This window comes from Molothrus aeneus, chromosome 6, assembly GCF_037042795.1.
Source record: "Molothrus aeneus isolate 106 chromosome 6, BPBGC_Maene_1.0, whole genome shotgun sequence".
Classification (NCBI taxonomy): Eukaryota; Metazoa; Chordata; class Aves; order Passeriformes; family Icteridae; genus Molothrus; species Molothrus aeneus.
Window position 1 is genome coordinate 17376756 of NC_089651.1, and position 20160 is coordinate 17396915.

The 20160-nt window shown below is 36.0% G+C and overlaps 1 protein-coding gene across 3 annotated transcripts in view; it reads left to right on the top strand.

Annotated features, from left to right (window-relative positions):
• The window catches only part of CHID1 (chitinase domain containing 1), a 96645-nt gene that overhangs the window by 34483 nt on the left and 42002 nt on the right, over window positions 1–20160 (top strand). For all 3 annotated transcript variants that reach the window (XM_066552217.1, XM_066552214.1, XM_066552215.1), the window contains exons 9-10: window positions 1427–1528; window positions 2743–2898. In XM_066552217.1, coding sequence (XP_066408314.1) covers window positions 1427–1528; window positions 2743–2898 — 258 coding nt within the window. The remainder of the gene's footprint in view (window positions 1–1426; window positions 1529–2742; window positions 2899–20160) is intronic.

The window sequence follows — 20160 nt, forward strand, 5'->3', positions numbered from 1 at the left end:
CTGGTGATCCATGCAGCACATATTGTTGGATGTAGAATTTGCACGCTGATCCAAAAAGGATAAAGGTCAAAATGTGTGATTTTTCTGTTTATTACTTGCATCTGTCACTGAGCATCTTTTTTGTTTTTTCATTTAAGATGGAACGTGAGTGGTTTTAAAAGCATACCTTGCCTAGACAAGGTTTGGCTTCTAATTTCCAGCTCAAGTAGCAGTTTCTGGTACTATTGGGAAAGTCTGGATTCTCCAGTCTCTCTCCTCTGCTCTCTAGAGGAATCTTGTACAATGCTATCAGTTTGCCTCTTAAATGGCAGAGATATACCGCAGAGTTTTTAGCTGTTAAAGTACATTTTTTTCCCTTCTCTCTTTTTTGCAATGTCCCCCTATGTCCCAGATTATCCTGGACAATATCCTGCTTGTCTCATGTTAACATGCTTCAGAGCTCTCTGGTTGAGGACAGGGTTCTTCTGGCAGTAGCTTCTCCATTTTAGTCCAGTCCCATCTTTGCAATGTGGTTAAGGTTGCCTTATGTTGCCTGCTGTGCTGTTTGTGCTGCTATTTTGAAATTACAAATTCTCTTTGAAACAGATTCAATGTTTTCGGGCAACTTGTGTGAATTAATTGTTTCCATCTTGAATGATTGAAGGAAGTCAGTAGCCTCTCTGAGTCCAAAACAGACAAAATACACACCCCCTTACCCAGGAAGATAATGTAGATATTAATCCAGGTCTATATTTTGTAAATCAAGAGTAAGCAAGATAAAGGGGGAAGAATGGTTTCCCATATTTCATACCAAGATGTGCTGAAGGCATAACTAGACTTTTGTCTAGAAAAGGTGATAGAATGGATTTCTTCTTTCTTCTCCCATGCCCAAAGAAAGAAATGGACCTGTTTTTGTCTTAAGAAAACAGGTTTTCTTTCTTAAGTATGGTATGAACTGAAATTGTTCTTTTTAATGTCAATAAAAAAATTACCTTTGGTTTATTTTTCTATTAACAGCTGCACCCCCCCCATTTATTTAAGTATGCCTTAGTTTTGTAAGTGTCATTACCAATTCAAGAGCCCAAGCAATTAAATGTTTTGTAAAAGCTTTTAGAGTTCAATTGATTGCTACCTAAGGCAATTTGATTAGTCCAGCTCTTATAATCACTATTGTACCCATGTAGCCATGCTGGAAATGTTTATTTGGTAAGTATGCTGTGGAAGTATGATTCTTCCCACTGGCCACCTACATAGCATTGAATTTTTTTTTTTTCTTAGATGTTTATTACAAAAATGGCACTGAAATGCATATTTTAATTTTTTTGGCCACCTCAGAATGAAAGATTTTTCTTCTGTGATCAAATGGTATGAAACCTAAACGAGAGAATAAGCCTGGTCATTGTTGTAATTTATCTCTTCCTGTTTCTGTTTTGCTTTGTTTTGAAAGGACCAACCAGCCAGGAATGTTCACAAAGAGAGAATTTGATCAGTTGGCCTCAGCAGTAGACAGCTTCAGTCTCATGACGTACGACTATTCAGCACCACATCGGTAAGATTCCATCTGACACCAGAAAGAGCGTTAAAGGAGCTGATTCCTACTGAGGTCTGGTAAATCCACAGTACAGATTCATTTTTTTTCTAGTAAAGTGGGTAGTGCTTTGTTCTTGTATGATACTAAAGTTCTGGATTAATAATTAAAATAGACAATTTGTCCAGAAGCTGAAAACTCAGTACATTTTTAACAGCAATGTGTATCAGGGATTTGAATATTATGAAAGACTTTGTAGTCCAGCTTAAAAAAGGATTTTTATTTTAAAGGATACTCTTACTCTTTTTCAAGCTAAGTAACTCTTTTTGATTTATTTAGCACAGTTCTGCAGGATAGGTACACTAATAATCTACTACTAATAATAAGATTGTCAAACAAATTAGCTTTAAACAATTGATACTTCATTTGCCTTTAAATATGAGCACAGTTCTGGGCAACTTTGCTCTGCCCTATTAGCGTGTTGAGTTTTAATGGCACAGGTATCATGAAGGCTTTGAGGCAGATAATTGGAAGGGAGTAGCAGATGTTGATATTCGTAAGACTGGGATAACTCTTCCTGTTACCATGCTAGTGAATGCCTTTTGTCATGTACATGTTTGAGGGAGAGCCTGCTCTCCTCTCCAGTGAGGTAGGAATGGAATGAGCACAATATCCTGATGTTACGTACATGAAAATTCAATTACTCTGTGTATTAAGGCTAAGCTCTTTTTCTTCCTCTAGGTTTTTGTTAGGTACTTTTTAGGTTTTTTCCCATAAATGTGTGTTACACACTCTTGCTTACCAGTCACTAATTTTATAGTTCCTTCTGCAAGTAAATGGTCAATTTTGTCCCAGTATATTTTGCCAGATTGCTGTAAAATCATTGAGAAAAAAACTGAAGTCATACAGAATTTTGAATTGTAGCATATGCATTGTGCAAGACCCAGCAGCAATGTGCTAGGGGGAAACCTTTTCTTACCTCTAGGAGGGAATTCTGTTTCCCTTCACCTTAGAATTGAATCAAAAAGTCAAGAGTGGGGCAATCATGTTTTATATATCAGCACTTCAAGCTACAGAAGAATATGCATTTAGCATTGATAGAATTATAGGTTCATCTTCACTGATTTTTGTGTGCCAGAATTTTCTTTTTATAATTACACTGGTCAAAAAGAGAAGGCTGAGTGTGAACATGTACTTTTTCTGACAATCTATTTGATTTTTTGCTAACTTGACAGACCTGGTCCAAATTCTCCCCTTCCCTGGGTACGAGCTTGTGTTGAAGTACTGGATCCTGATTCAAAATGGAGGAATAAAATACTTTTAGGACTGAATTTCTATGGCATGGACTATTCTGCTTTGGGAACCTCTGGGGAGCCAATCCTTGGCAGCAGGTATGGCTTCTCTGGATTGTAAGTACTTCTGTATGATATATTCTCACAAAAATTAGAAATTCACAAGTAGTCTTATTTAGAAATATGGATGAGTTAGCAACACAGAAATGGCAAAAGTGATAAATCTGCACATGAAATAGTAGCTCACCAGTTAAGATAAGACCTGTAACTTCTCTTCTCTGTACAGAAATGCAGATAGATGGCACAGTTATCCTGTCAGAACTCATATGCAAAAATGGTTTGTGTAGTTGTCCCTCTTTCCTGTATTCATGCTTATACATGCAGGTTGCCATCTTTGTGTTAAAAATGTTCTGCAATATTCTCTTATGCTCTGCATCATTTTGGGGGTTCCTGCAGTTGTCCTAATGATTCTCTCTCTCAGCTCCTGAAGTTGTTACTTGTTACTTTGAAATTGATACTGGTTTCCAGCAACAATCTTTCAGTGCTGATCTCTGAATCAGACTGAATAACAGGAAAGGGGAAAATAAAGCCATTGTTTATAGTGAAAGGTATTTAGCAAGTACTCCAGAATGACTTCAGAAAAATTGATGGTGATGGTTAGGCAGGAAGAATACTCAATAATCAAAGCATTGTTGATTTACAGACTTAATTATACAAGCTCATCAAAATTATGTAGCTTTGCTGTAATATTTACAGCTCCTTTTGCAAATGGAGTGTAGCAGTATCTAGCAGAATAAAAGGTTCTTGGTTTTTTTTTTGAACTGCAGCTTTTGAAATTAAGTTTCCACTTGAAAAACACTGTGCACTAGGATGGCATTTACTTTTTATAGATTCTTCTGGAATATATTATACTATTGATTCATGTTGCTTTTTAATTAATGGCAAAAATACCCTAGTCAAGAGTCATGTATAAAACTTTAAGCTTTATAAGTTTTACGTTTTTTAAAATTTTTTTAAGTTTTACTGAAAGAGGCTATTTACCTGTGTGTAAGACACTGGTGCACAGTATGGTTCTGTTAACATATTCTTCACTGACAGATCATAAGATTGTAGTTTTCCAGGTATTTGCCAGAAGCAAGGTTCTGGACAAAGTCTTTAAGAGGCCTTGAATTTATGCATAAAACACATCAATTTTCCCTTTGCTGTGTTACCTGTTGGTCAGTGGTTATGTTTATTTTTCCAGAAATGTAGTTCTAAGCATCCACAGTTGTATATGTCATGTAGTAATGTAAAAGTAGAATAGACTCAAAGTAAATTAGCTTCAAAATAGGCCAAACTTCTGACATAAAGAGCAGAAAAAAAGGGCGTTTTAGTGTAAAATAAGCTTTCTGGTACTTGATTGGTATTAGGCCATTTGTAAGGAAATGAAGGCCATTTGACCTGCAAAAAGTGCTGAAGGATTGATGCATTTCACCTTTAAGGCACTGTCCATATGTTGTAGTGATAGTGAAGCTGAGCTAAAGTACTGGTAATAAAATTAATTCAAAGTTTATTCATTTAAGTGCAGTCTGGTGTGTGTCAGCTTCTTTGTTGTAGACTTCTGCTCAAGTTTTTGCATATGAAATTTATTGCAAGTACAAGTCTCCAGCATGTCAGTGCTCCTTGGCATGCCGTAAGGTGCACCATTTCTTGTTGAAACATATTCTTTGGAATCTGATCCTCTTTAAGAAGAGAGATGGAGAATTGAAAGATTCAGTGGCAAACTGTGGATTCCCAAGTTGTTTGATGTCAGTATATTGTGCATCTTAATTGATTATTAGCAAAGTGTAAAGAATTGCATGCAGAATGCAGAAATCTATGCTGCTCTCGGGGTCATGTTTTTCTTTAGGATAGGAATTATGTGGTGGAAAGAGATGCTGAACATATGTGGATTTCATTCACTGCATATTTTTTAAGTCCAGAATTTCATAAAATAACTTACAATAGAACTCCTATTTGCATAACATATTATTTGGCAGTGTTTTTTTTTGCAGAATGTAATATAAAGGTAGAAGGTATACTTGCAAAGACGTACAGCCTTTCCGTGTAATATCCTGTTTCCTTCATACAGACAATAAGAAGTAATAGGTATATATGTATATGCTTGCATATACATATATATCTATATAGATATATCTCAAGATTAAATTAAATGAAAAGAATTTCTCTCTTACACCAGCACAATGTAGTTTGTCCTTGGGTGTTGTTACAATAAGAACTACAATTTATATTTGCAGCAACAATTTCTTTCTTAAAGCTCAGTCACAACTATTACTTATTAATACAATGAGTCAATCACAGAAATTACAGCACTTTCTGGTGCTTTAATCAACCAAGTACTGTTTGGTTAGCTGCAGGGAGGCTACATTCCTGAGTATATTTCATTGTGACATAATTTTTATGAAATCCTAAGCTGGAAATAAAGGTGTTCTGTTTGTGATTCTTCAAATCACCTGTAGTGCTTCTGGCAATGTTTTCTGTCCTCTGGCTGTCAAGAATCAGGTGTCTGAATTGTTAAGATGCAGAGATGCAGTCATTCTAACTTTCCACTGTATAAAAATCCTGTCAGAACATAATCATCTGGTGCTGCTTCCTTGCTTTTCTAGTGATCACCTTGTTCCAGCACGTCCTCTGTTGATACTGTGACCTGACAGTATTTCCTCTTCACCTCACAAGTGTATGTCTTGGGTAAATAACGTTTTCAGTATACTCTGAAGCTGAAGAAATGAGTTACTCTTCCTGAGAGATCTTTACCTTTGAGTCCTTTTTGAGACCTGCAGTAGGTCAGCAAGCCTCTCAATCTCACGAGCTTCTGACTTCCAATGTACTTTTTCTGCCTTTAGCTATCTGTTCTACAGAATCTCTCTTAATCATTGGGACATTGAATTTCAGTTGCAATTTTGTTTTGCCTTCTCATGGGAGGTTGCACAGCAGTGTAACAGTGTTTTTCATTCCACATCATCTAAAATCTATGTCACTTATGACCTGGGCCAAAAGGGAATGGATAAACTTCATAGCTAGCTGTGAATTAAAAGCAATATAAATCAAAGGCTGTCATGTGGCAATGGTGTCACTTGTGTTTAATAAATCAAAACTCTTTATTGAGCCCCTCCCTGCTAAATTTCTTGTCATAATGTCATTTTGTCCTTTTTTTTTATAGTGTTGAAAGAGGGAAGATACAATCTCTAATGTTTCACCTGGCTCTGTGTAATTTTTGAATATATTCTGCCTTCAAGCTGCTTTTGTTCCAAATGTAGCCATTGAAAATAGATATGTGAATAACTCTATTATTTTGAAACAATGCTGTGTGTGCTTATCTTTTATTTAATGTAATCTGAATAAGGAATTTAATGTTAATTTTAAACATTTAAGAAGATTGATATAGTAAATTGCCAGCTGAAGCAAGGGAGAAACTAATTTTATAATGCATTGTGCTGTTCAGAGATAGAAAATAAGATGACTTGCAAGCTGTGTAAGGATAGTAGAGTTCTATTGAGGATTTCATTGGCTGCCTGCCATTCTGTAAATACCACATAAAATGTGGTACTTAGAAACAGTTAGAGATGAACTTTTTCTCTGAATTATCATGGCAGTGTCTTTATAAGCAGCAGTTTAAGATTTGGGCCAACTGTGACTCATGATTTTGCATTATACAAGTTAGCAAAAAGCTTGTGCCGGGAACTCTTTTATTCTTGAAGCAGCAAAGCTTTTACAACATTTCTCTTCGTGCTGTAATTCTCTCAGGATTTCTATTACTTGCCTGTGTGCCAGGATTCTGTATCCTGATTTAATCTATTTTGTTCATAGTTCATGGGATTTTGGGGAGATACTAATGTTTCAAATAAAGCAATGTACCCATTAGCTTTGTAGGACTGAACAGCTTGACCTTTTGTCCACCTCTCCTCTTTACTGAAGAAACTGCTAAGCTATTTCTTCTTAAATTGTACTGCTGGGTCAGATGGTAAAATCATGGCAGTGATAGAAGGAAGTTACAATTGGGCCTGGAATCAGAAGTTATTTCTGTATTACAGATGTCTAAATATTTCAGGAGTGTTTGAAAAGTTTTATTCTATTAAATTCCCTCTAGAATATTCTGGTATGTGTCTCTTCCATGGTATATCTGTCCCTCCCTCCCTTTAGGAATGGAAGGTGAAATTGAGCTGTTAGCTGAAAGTGTAAGACTAGTTAATTCATGTAAGGTAGATAGAGCATCTTACAAAGTAAAATTATGGGTCATATTTCAGCTTATCCAAATTTACCTTGTGCTGATAAATAAAAAAATATGCTACAATTGTTTTCATGTAAAACACATTGTTATTTCTTTTGAAATGAGGGAAAGGTGTTTGTTTATTAGGCAAATGATTGGTTCCCAGGTTTGGTTGTACAATGGCATTGGCTGTGGGTGAGTGTGTATATCTCAGTGAATCTGCTTTAGAAGACTGGTCAGTTGTGATGTACATTTTAAATGGTGGGCATATTATTGTGAAATATGCTCTTCTCCATCTGCCATGGTGTTTTTAAATAGTAAATTTGCTACAGGCAATATTTAGGCAGTTAAATATTGACAAAATAATAAGGATATTGTTCTTTACTGTCTTGTTGTACTCCAGCCATTAGAAGATAGCATGATAAAATTAGGAAAAATAATTCTGTAGTTTGAAACTGAGAGCCAGAAACATTTACTGTAAGCTAAATTTACTTATGTCCTTAGAATTGTGTGTGGGCATTTGTGCACAGTGTGAAGTGAAAGAAACTTGCTGCTTTGGTAGCCTTCTTTGGGCTTGTGAGATCACTAATGGTGGATCTAAAGGCAGCCCTAGCTCAGATTGAATCTTTTCAAGATACATGATGATTAACAAAGAGCATAGAACAGATGGCACCATGTATGTATCCAGATCACTCCACTATGAATCCCTTTGCTCCCATTCCCCCATCCTCTCTCATCCTCAGTGCTGAAAGGGTAATCATTATCTTTGCCTGGTGTTGGCTGTCCCTCACAAGATACTCCTTGTATTCAATTCCATTGCAGTTCTGTTGGGAATGAGTGTGAAAAGGACCTCCTGAAAATGCTGAGTGACTTTATACCTAGAGCTGGGTCAATGCACTGTGCTCACGTGTTGGATTGTGTGCAGGATAGATTCTTCTGGGAATCTATGGATTCTAAAGGCATGGCATCCTCTTTTGGAGCCTGGGTGAAGTTTGTCAGCTACACTGGGACCTAGCCACCATTGACATGGAGTCATGGGCTAAGGTATTGGCTCCAGACAGCTGGATATATTTCACTCTTATTTATATTTCACTCTTATTTCTAAACAGGGAGAGTTTTGGACCTTTTCCCAAAGTAAAAAAAAAAAAAAAAAGATCTTGGAGTTTTAGATTGATTGCCTATTGTCTTGACTAGAAAACTGGCAGCAGTGAGATAGATAATTCATATTTTGTTCAAGTAGGTGCATTGTTTCATGTGTAGGGTATGCTTGGGTTTTTTTAGCAGACAAGCTTTTCTTTAAAAAGCAAGTAGCTTGGAGTTTTTCTGATCTTAAAATGATTTTTCAGTCCTCATTATCTAATTTTAACACAAATCTGTTCAGTGAATTGAATTGCCATGATTGTTGGGGAAGCAGTCAGAATTAAATTCAAGTTTCTATATAAATTTCTATAGGCCTTTTGAAACTGATCTAAATGTCATCAGCATAGATTTAAAAGTTGAAATGAACTTTCTTGGTAAGTCAAATGTAATTTTAGTTGGTTGAATTTATAGGAAGACAACTATATACTCCTTCATTTGCTAAAGAGCACCCTTTCCAAAGCTTTATTTAGCAAGCTCTGAAACATAAAGTAGTCCCTGATAAAGCATGGCTCTTTGCTTTTATTTTTTTTTTTTTTTTTTTTTTTTTTTTTTTTTTTTTTGGTGTGAAGTTATGTCTTTATTACTTGGCTGTGTGTTTGCTGTCAAGCTGACTGCCACAAAAATGGTGCTGGGGACCCAGTGCTTACAATGAGTCCTTTGAGGTGACTCTGGTCTGGTCCTATGAGCTGGAACTCATTAGCAGTTTGAGTGCCGCTCCAGTTGTTTCATCCAAAAAAAGCATCTGTTTTATGCACTCTGAGACTGCTCCATGGTGCAAACTAAAGCCTGGTGCTAGTTTTTATTGTAGAAGTTCCATCCTGATATGAGCTGGGAGTTTGATATAGTCAGAATCACACAACCTAAATGCTTCCTTTCATTTTGACACAATGCTTTTAAACAGTATGATGAAAAAAGAAAATAAGGTAAAGTTACAAAACATTATTCTTTGCATATGGCAGTAAAAAAATTCCTCTAAAAATAATATTACATTTCTCAATTTATTTTTTTTCTGTGCAGAGTTCTTTCAGAGGGCAAGAATAAATGTGCATGTTTATCGCAATTCCAGAGAAAAGTAGCAATCACAGCAGCAAAGTATTCAGAGTGATCAAATTACCAACAGAAGGACTCAATATCCAAGTGAAGAGCCAGTGTGGAAATATATAAGATTTAGGAATAGCTTTGAAGCCTTGAAGTAATACTTACAGGAAATAGTAATGGAGCATATAGCTATACAGTCTTTGAAGTAATAGAAGTGCAAGTGTGTTCCACAACATTAACAGCCTTTGATTTGTGCAAACAGCTTGTTTATACTTGGTATTATACAGCAGATGATTGAATAAGGTTTCTGGTGATAACATTCAATAGTGGTACAATGTCCAATAAATTTTTTCTTTATGATTTTATGAGCTATTTCAGTATATTAGTAGTACCAGCAAACAGAGTGGGGTTTTTCCACCCCAAATTAATTCATGCCTACATGAGGAGAATGGATCTAAAAATGTTGAGTAATAAATCTTACCTAAAATAAGTTTTTGGGTTTTGGGCTCTGAAAATAGGAGAGTTGCATTTCAGAATGTTGCTGGAATGCAGTGTTGTTCATGGCTAAAATGGCAATTCAGGCAGACATTGATTCTATGTCTACTAAAAATATAGTATAATGAAAATTATTACAAATTAGTTATTTGGAAATTCAGTGAAATTTAGAATATGCTTGAAATAGTTACCATGTATACCCATGTAGTTAACCATTTCTTACAGTTTTATGTATGTAATTTTTCTGTTTAAACCACATGTTGGTTTTGTTACACTATTTTAGAAAGAAACTGTATTTGAAAAAAGTAAAAATCTCTCCATATACTGCATCTTTGTAAATCTTCTGCGTGTAGCTTCTGTCTTTTGTTATTTAGCTGTCCTTAAGGTTTGGGAGGAGAAAGAAAATGCCCCTAGAGTGGTATTTCCTGTAAAGTTCAGTGTAACTGCACTGCCTTGCTTAGAGCAGGTATATCCTCTTCACTGCTTGTGAGTGAGGATATTGAGCAGGCAAGAGCGTTAAAGAGGAGACTCAAAAGTTCTGTGACCCAGTTTGGGTGAGATTAGGCATAGTCCTACTACCAACCCCTAATATAGGATGGGATTGTAGATGGCATGATTGCAGATGATGCCTGCAATTTTGAATATAAAATCATTTTCTGCAATGGTTAAAACCTAAAGATTGTCTTATCGTTAGGGCTTGTATGTATTTACCAAATTTAGACACATTAGTATTAAACAATTTTTTTTCCATGTGAGTGAAAGCAAATGTTCCTGAGTCCTGGGCTTTGAGCCTGAGTAAATTGAGAAAATAAGGTATTTCCAGCTGAGAAGGAGTTGTGGGTTAGAGATTGGTACACTGCTTCATACGCTGTTCACTTGGAGCCATAAATCCAGAAATGTAAAAGTCAATGAAGCTGTTGCTTTCCATATTCATGCACCTCTTTGAATGCATTTTAATGGATAAATGTGTAGTTACATTTCACTGGATTCTACATTTTATAGTAAAGAGACACTGGACAGTTTTGGACAGTATTGAGCAAACTCAATATAGAGGTGGAATGTATTTTAGTATTGACAGCAGAAGTGAAGATGCCTACTGATAATAATAATCTATTGAATTGGTCCTAGGTTTTAGCATTTGTGGATTGTAAGCATATGGAGGGAAATCAGTGGGTCCTGCATGTTTAGGGAGCCCTTAATGTACCAAACCTGGGTAACCAATATGGTCATTGCAAACTGTCTTTGCTGAGCCCCCATTACCCAGTGAAAACACAAGGAAAGCATTAGGGGAGCATGGTGTCTCTGCAGTCACCACTGTAATTTTGAGTGATAAATATGATGTGAGGATCTCATATCACCTTGATTGCTGCTTACTTACAAATTAAAAGTCTTACTTTCCTCAGAATTTTAGTCTTTCTTTTTGTGGACACTAAGTCTTAGCTGAGTTCAGGCATTCTTGTTTAGTTTATCCTGACTTTGTTTCTATATTTGAGTTTACATATTGAAGGACTCCTGAACAATTCTGGTTTTTGTTGATGAAGGCATACTTGGAAACATGAATTAGGAGACCAGAGAATGGATAGAATAGTTAGAGATGAATGGGAAATTGTTTGTCATGCGTAAATTTCTCTTACAGTTGACCCTGAAAACCAGAGCTGTAAGCATCTCTGTGTAGAGTGGGTATCATGTTGCAACTGTTTAAATCTTAAGTGTCAGTGTCTCTGTAAGCCTTGCTTGATGATGCCAATTTTAGAATTTCTAGAAGTATGAGTTGATAAGGGTAACAAACACAGTGCTTCCATTTAAAGGCATAGCCAGTATGGCAGTATCTGTGGGGCACTTTTTCTGATTTATATTCAGGAGTATTTTAGCTGGTTTTTTATTCTTCCTCACAAATCTCATCATGAAAGAAATCTGATGAATGTGGTGGTGAAAACTATCCACCAAAAGCAGCATAGTCTAAAGAAAAGCAAGTTAAATTTAAGTCAGGAGAAGGTGCTTGCTAAATATAATGTAAATTTAGTCTTTCCCCACATGAAAAAAAAAAGCCCTGTACCACTGATGGTAATTTTTCAAGCTTGCAGGGAACTCCACCGATACATTTCAATGGGATCTGAAAACCTCTTTCCAAAAATGAAGAGTTTTCATCTTGCTTCTTACCCCTAAAGTATTCCTTGAGAACATCCATAAAAGGGAATATTAAGAATAAGATGTGCCTGGAACTCTGTAGCTGACTGGCAGCATTTATTTAGCAGGTGTATTAAGGGTAGTTGAAAATTTGTGGGTTTTTAAAGCAAAAATCTGATACTGAATCATGAGCTTGCCTAAAGTAAACCACCCTTAATTTGCAAAGAAACCCTTTGCCATTAGTCTTTTGTGAAATGGTTGTTATCAAGCTGCATAATGAAGGACTGATGGCATCCTTTGCTATGTACAGGAGTCTCTTCCAGGATAAATAGTACTTTATTAGAATCTGTTTTATAGTACTGTGAGAAAGAGATGTTTAAATAGGAGTGGATTAGGAACATAAAATCTTCAAGTGCATTAGTAGATAGATTTAAACAGTAGGGTGTCTGTGGCAGCAGATGAAACAATTTGTTCTGAAGAACTCAGAAATCTTGTACTTGAGCAGGAAAAGATGTGTTTTTTAGTTGCAGTGAGGAAGAATAAATGTCATCAGAAATAGTTGTAGTTTTACAGCATGGAAAAAAATGACATGGAGAAAATTACCTGGAGCCATTTGTTTCAAATGACATTAGTGTGCATATTTTCACATGTGCTGCTCAGATTTCCATTCTAAACAATTCCATTCACTTTCTCTAAGTTCACTGCACTTAGTTACTAGAATTCCTTTCTTTGCATTGAGCACAATTTACACTCACCTCTTCTGCTCTGCTCCATATTGACAGCAGCCCAGTGTAATTCACTCTGATACTTATGGAAGGTTTAAAATTTTAAGAATGAGTTATTTCCAAAACTGTTTGTTCCATCTCCTTAGTGTCCAAATTCCAGAACGTGTTCACAGATCACTAGAGTAGTATTACCTAATCTAGGGCCTATTTCCTGCTTGTTTTTATTTTGGCCACTGTTCTGAGTATTTCTTGGATTCTGACATTAAATTACCTGCTGTTTAAATGTTTCTCTTCCTCCCTCCATGAGTTTGGAAATCTCTGCAATTAAAGTATTTTGGCAGCTTTAATTTTTGGGTATCTGAATATTAGTAATAGAATGTTTCTTGAGCTGATTTTTTTTTAAGATGCTGATTTATACAATAATAATCTTTGTTCACAGGATAATGAATTTATTCCAGAGCTTATTTTCACATTAAAGTTTAAACTTAGGATCATTTTTTTTAATTGTTATTAGGAATGAGAAACACATTTGATATTTACCTATTTTAGCATATTTTACACATAAAGCCTGCATCCAGTGAAAAGCTACTTTTTCATGAAAATGGGTCCTCAGCTGGCACAAAATCACACATAAGGACAAGAAGAGTGATCAGGGGACAGAAAGCCTTTGAAGTTAACTTTCTCTCATTTATATAAATGTATAATTTGAAAAATGCTGGTATATTTATTTAATCAGTAATATTATGTCAGTTTTGAAGCTGATTTTGCTTTCCACAGTCTAATTGTATTCTCTGGTAGCCAGTTAATGCTAAGTTTAAGTAGCAATATTTGTAGAAATATGGGGAAGAAATCCTTGCAGAAATAAGTCTGAGTTGTATTTGATTTAAAAAAAAAAGAGGTTGACGGTTTCTACACAGGTTCTGGGCCATGAAGGAAAAAAAAAACCAACCAACCCATGAAATAGTGGCAAAAGTGATAGAATTATATACTTATTTCCTGCAAAATGCTCAAATTCTGAATTTAACTTCTTTATACAGCTGCTCATTCCAGTATGTGGCACAATGATTCTCTTCGTGTAATCTTTCACAGCTGTTACATTTTGGAGCATCTTGCCATTTAATACATTCATCTTTTTAAGGATGCCTAAACCCCAGGTAGTTGTAGTATTAAGGTACTGGGTGTGAGGTACATTGTAGGTGACCATGTTATAATGCTCTAGTGGAATCACACTAAATCTTCTCATTTTCCCTTCTTTTTTTTTTTTCAATTTTTGCCTTCCTTTTCTTATTTTCAACTTTAATAGTTGTAGACGAGTGACTACGCTTCTGTAGTTGTGTTTCCAAGTTTAATAGAATAATAAACCAGTCATTTGTCAATGGAATCCTTATCTGGAAATATTGTTCCACTATTTTAACAAAAAAGAACGACACCAGATACTCAGTTTGTCAAATTAAAGGGATGGATTTGAGACCTTTGATCAGAACTTCTGAATCTCATTGCCTGTAGCTATGCTTTTAGTTTGCCTTTTCTGCCTCCTTCAAGCAATGTCTAGTTATGTTTAAATACAGCTTTAATTATTCCAAATTGAAGCTATTTTTTGAACAACCTGACCTTGGGACATGGGATTTTCCACCTTCAAAATGTTTTTTGCTGGGACACTCAGACTGAGGCCTGCAGTCTTTCACTACTGGCTACTTCCAGCGTGGTATCTGAGGAGACCAGTACTGTGCAAATATTTCCCTTTCCTTTGTCAGTATTTTTATTAACTCTGTATTTAATATGCCTCAATATACCTGGTAACTAATGGTGCTATGTCAGGGGCAGCAAAGACTCCCATCCTCCAAAGCAAAATATTGTATGAGACTTAGAACTGTTCTAGAGTTTGGAAAGCAAATGATAGGAAAACCTATTCGGAAGAGGCATCCCTGTTCTTTTAGCTAGTGAGATAAAAAAAATCAAGGTTAAGTTTCTAAAGGGAAAGGAAACGAGTATTATGGTAAAAAGGCAGAAATTTTAACAGATATATACCTGCTCTTTTTCATTTCCTTTCTCAATGCTGTTGACTTCACTGTGAAACCTTCGCAGCTTATTTAACCTCTTTCTTTTATTTGAGCTGTTAGAAAAGCAAACATGTATGATTTTTGCTTCCAGGAGTATTACTGGTAAGAGATCTACATTGGAACTTTGGCAACTGTTGAGATTTTTAATACAGACAGAACAGCTTGGCATTAATTTCAATATGCAGCTGGTGCTTTTGTAGTGATTCTGTATTTAAAATTGAAAAGATACCACCTAAAATTAAAAAACCTATGATGCATTTTTCTGAGCTATGGCAAATATAAGTAATGCAAAATTCAAGAACACTCTGCAGTAATAGGATAATAAATATTTGGCTGTCAGCTGGGAGACCTGAGCTGGGCTGTGCTTTTGTTTTGTTTTGCTGGTTTTGAGGAAGGAATATCTGATTTTTCCACTAAAGGAAAAAATGTGTTTCACCTTACCCAGTTATAGCTTTCAATGATTTCCAGTTTCTTGAATTATTTTAATTGATCGTAATTGAGTGTACATGTAGTCAGTTAATTAATTAACATTTTCTCTCATTCTTTCTGATTTCTGACTCTTCTGATTTCTCTTAAAGGTTTTCTCTATTAACCTCACTTCCTGCCTTGTGTCATGCATCTCTAAATCCTTATTAATTGTTTAGCCACAAACTAAGACAGTCTTCATGAATGGAGTCACTTTGCCTTTTCTCTTCAGCAATTTGTGTGGAGGTCAGATTTTTGACAGGAGAAAAAAGTAGCAAATATGGAGCCTGTTAAATAAGCAAAACCTCTACCAGGATTGCTGGGGGGGAAAAAAATCCACTTTCATGGGAAGCAAACTGAACTTTTGCTTCCTAAACATGTTTCATACTAACAGTGATTCAGGTAAATAATTTTTATCGTGCAAGTCACAATGCAATAATCATCTCATTTGATGATAAATTATTTTATCATCAAAGTCTCTCATGAAATGAGCCAGAGAACTCAGCCTTTCTCCAGCCTTCCAATGGATAGCAATTCTGTCCCCTTCTCTTTATGTTGCCAAAGAATAGATAAAGGGAAATCAGAACATTCTGCCTTACTTGACAGCTTACTGAAGGGGAGTTTTTATGACCTTTTAGAGCCTTGAAAAGAATGAAATAAATTTAGAGTTTGTCAAGTGTTTTTTCTAAGAACGATCCAGTAATACTGTGCAGCAAGGGATCTTGGTTTGGATTTGGAAAATGTGTTTCTGAAAATGTTGGCATTTGATATTTTATCTTCCCTCACAATATTAGTTGGCAGCATTTTCCTCATTATGACTAAAGTCATTTTACAGTGTCCTTGTTATAGTAGAAGGAGCTGGTTATCTCAAAACTATCTCAAGGATAATTTGAGATTTTATAATATTTTCACCTACTTTGAAATTAATTTCAAAGGAGATTCGAAGTTATTTGCCTTTTTTTCCCTATTTTCTATTTTACTTCATAGAATAAAAGTTTTGAATGTTGTCCATCCAAGAAAAAATAATCTTTGTTGGAGAAGGATACATGATACACTGTCTTCTACCAGTACTGGAGGTCCATTTTAATGGGTTTCTTCTATTCTGGAAAGAAATAACAGTCCAATATCTACCAGTGCTGTAAATCTCATTACAAGTTGTTCTATTTAGGCTAGCTATTTGAGCTGTGATTTTTCAGCAATTTATTCAGAATCTCTACTACTTCTACTACATATTTTAATTTATATGTTCATCTCCTGGAAAGTTTGTCATATCCATGACACGTCTCTTATCCTACTTCGTGCTAATGCATAGTTTTAAAAAGTGATTCTATTTATAATTCTAATATATATTAGAATTATAGAAGATATTAGAAAATATAGAATATATATATCTAATATATATATTCTATTATTTCTATATATTTTTAACTCTGAAACATCGAAATAGAAAGGTCTCAAATAAGAATTCTTCAAGTAGATTGTGAGTATGTTGCCTTCATAGCCACTTAAACCTTCTCCCACTGTTCCAGCATCAAAAAGGAATATTCCTGGTGCCAGAGTTGGGATTTATCTAATCTGAATAAGGAAACAGAGTTCCCAAATAAAGTGAATTAGATTAAAATCCGGTATTGAATCCAAGATCTCTCTGGGGGGAAAATGAGCATGTTAATCTGAAAATAAATTGGAGATATAGATAAAATATTGTGACTATTACTGGACTTTTGATCATCCTGACTTGCTTGTATTGAAAAAAGGTCTGTATTGTAGGCAGGAACAAACATAAAAGGGAGCTAAACAGAGAGGGATGAAGGAGGGATGCTAATCATTCACAGTTGCATAGAAATATTGGAGTATTTGAAAAGTAGTGAGACTCACTGCAGAAACTGCATGAAATGTATTTATTTGTTTACCCATGCTATGTCACTGGTGAAGTGCAGAATTGTGCTTTCCATTGCTAGGAATTGTAAAATGTATGAAGACAAAATACAAATACTCACTAGAGTAGTCTGAAAAAAAGAAAAAGGCTGTTCTGAGGAGACAATTTAACTAAATTATGCATTGAGATGCTAAGGAGTCATTTTTGAACTACCGGTGAAAAATAGTAGCTCTTCATGAAGTGCATGAAGTTTCACTGAGTTCTGTTTGCTTTTGAGAAGCTTATGCATGTTTCATATATGTTAGTGTTCAAATACATGGTTTGGTTTTATTTGATTAATTTCATATGCTGAATATTCCACACTTAGCCATCCAGATTTTTTTTTTTCCTAAATTGCTTAAGAAAATAAATTTTTACTGCCTCTGTTGGTCAGCCTGTTCATGCAGTTGTCCTCTAAAACCTTTTTGGTGCCTTATATGAACTGCTTAAAACCATGTTTGATGAAGCTCTCAAAGATATGAAAACTGTTCTGAATATAGCAAAGCTAAATTAGGGTTCTGAAGAGAGTAAGCTTCCCTTCCATAAGCTGGTTGCTGGTTGCCAGAGAATCATGTAAAGCTCAAATTATAGGAAACTTCATCTGCTCAAGGTGCAGGAAGCTTCACTTCTGTCTGCTGTGCATTGTGTACTTATTTTGTTTAGAGTAAGTTATGCTTGTGCATTTCTCCCTTTGATTCTTTGGATGTGGATTGCAGGGAATGTTGCAGTAGCTTTTGGATGAGTAGACTTACCTGGTGGGATGCTTTCTCCTTGGCCATACAAAACTTTGGGACCAAAAAAGGTATTCTTGTCACATTCAAATGTGTCACATTCAAGTAGATGAGTTGTTGGGGAAGAATGGTGCTTAGCTATGTTACATTATTTCTAATGATCAAAGATACTGTTCTTGGAGAAATAAGGCTATTGATGTAAAAGGCAGTTGTCTGGTAAACAGGTAAAAAGTTGTAATTTTTCTCTCTCAGACTACTGTGTTCACCCTTCTTTTTTTCTTCTTTCCTTCTCCTTTCAAAACTCTTTGACAGATGCTAAGGTTAATGAATTTTAATTTTAATTTGGCCTTTTCCTTGGGCTGCTGACAGTTCTTTCTACACCACAGAGACCTTTCTTTTCCAGCTCACTTCATGTTTCAGTTAGAAGCAGAGTATCTGATGGAAGCTTCTTCATGAATAAGTGAACCCCACTGGAACACAGCCAAACACTGTCAGAACTGGCTCCCTGATTCCCAGTCTTGTGTTTTACCATGGTTTGAGAGATTAGATTCATTAACCTCTCATTAGAAACATGTCAATGGTAAAATCCCACAGCATGCTAGACTCAGCTTATTAGAAATCCCAAAAGGCCAGTTAACATTAAAGAATTAACATTTTGTATTCTAGAAGTTAATAGTATATTCCCCATTTGGCTCCATTCCATTTCATTGATGCAGTAACTTCTTAGGTGCTTTTCCCTTTAGAATTAGCAAAAAATGTTATTTATCCAAAAAGAATTGTTTGATAAAAAAGCTTTCATGATTGTAGAAATAGAAGCACTTGCAGTATAAAAATGCTTATTTTATTGTAACATTTTCTACATATGTGTGTGGAGAGCACTGCATGTGTAGAATGTGGTATACCTTTTGGCTATAAATATAATAACGCTTTCAAGAGTTATCTCTGTACTAGTGATAACTTATACAGAGTTTGCTATTTATAGCAGAATATTAAATCCTATTTGAGCAGGTCTAAATGCATCTAGATATTCAAGCACTGGGTTTAGTTCCAGAGTTTGTAGTCTAAGGTAAAATGAAATATAATTTCCATTGTCATTTGACCTCAGAAGCTTTCTTCTCTAATGAGAATAAAGACTGCAAAATAATTTGAGCAAGATAGAATTCATTCTACAGCAGTCATATTACATGGCTTCTGCTCAGGCTTCATGTGAATGCTGGTTAAAATCCATGAAACAAGAAGTAAATGACCCTTTACTAGCAATACATTTTTATGTGTATTTGTCTGCTACTGTGAGCAAAAAAGGAAATTTCCATTTTGTGTGGCTATTATAAGAAGCATGAAATAATGCTTTTGAATCGCCTAATGTCATTACTTGAAATGGAAAACAGTATTTTCAAAGACATTGCACTTTGTTATTCAGAGCCATGCTTATCAGCCACCATTATTAGGACATTTGGCTGCTATTTCAAAGTACAAGAGTGGAACACGGGGTCATTAGTAGGGAGATGAGAAAGAATTCAACTGGCAAACCCGTGCTCTGCTCTCCCTGAGACAGTAACAAGAACAGCTACAAGAAAATACACAGGATCAGGGGGATCCTGTATTCCTCCCCTGCCATGCAGAAGGCAGTAACTTAAAAAGAGTGAACAAGGACAAGTCCCTGTTTGAAGTAGCAGGCAAACTCCCTCTTTGCCCACCTTGCCTCCCCATATGCTTGTACACAGCAGTGATGAGGCTTTGGATGTGAAAGGTAAGTCAGAGGGTGATGTGGATGATGGCCCATCTAGACCAGAGATACTGCTGAACAGAAAGGTCTGGCACCTGAATGATGCCCACCTCCACAAGGAAGGAAAGATGGGCTATAGTGGTAGGTGACTCCCTCCTGAGTGGAGCAGAGGGTCCAGTGTGCTGGACAGACCCTCCCTGTAGGGAAGGCTGCTGCCTCCCTGCAGCCTGGGCTAAGGACAGCACCAGGAAAGCTCTTAGGCTAGTGCAGCCCTCGGACTATTACCCATTACTGCTCCTCCATGTGGGCAGTGACAAAGCTGCAGCATGTTGTCCAAGGGCAATCAAATGAGATACCATGGTTTGTAAGGGAATTCAGGTCTCAGTTGTGGGCAGCAATATTGGAAGGCAACAAAAGGGAATGGTGAGAGATTATGTCGGTACTTTGGTATCCATGAGGAAAAGCTCATGGAATGCTGTGTATAAGCATTTCTACAACCCATGGCATACTTGGTACCTTGTGTGCTGCATCATTGTATGGCAGTGTTTTGGCCACTGGGACCTGGTTCCAGCTGAATGTCAGTCCTGCAGTTGTGTGTGTTTTAGTCATGTCAGAACAAGAGCACTGCAGTCTCCCCTGAGGAAGTTTTATCTTCACCCACTGGAACAGTCTAGAATATATATTTTGGTGAGA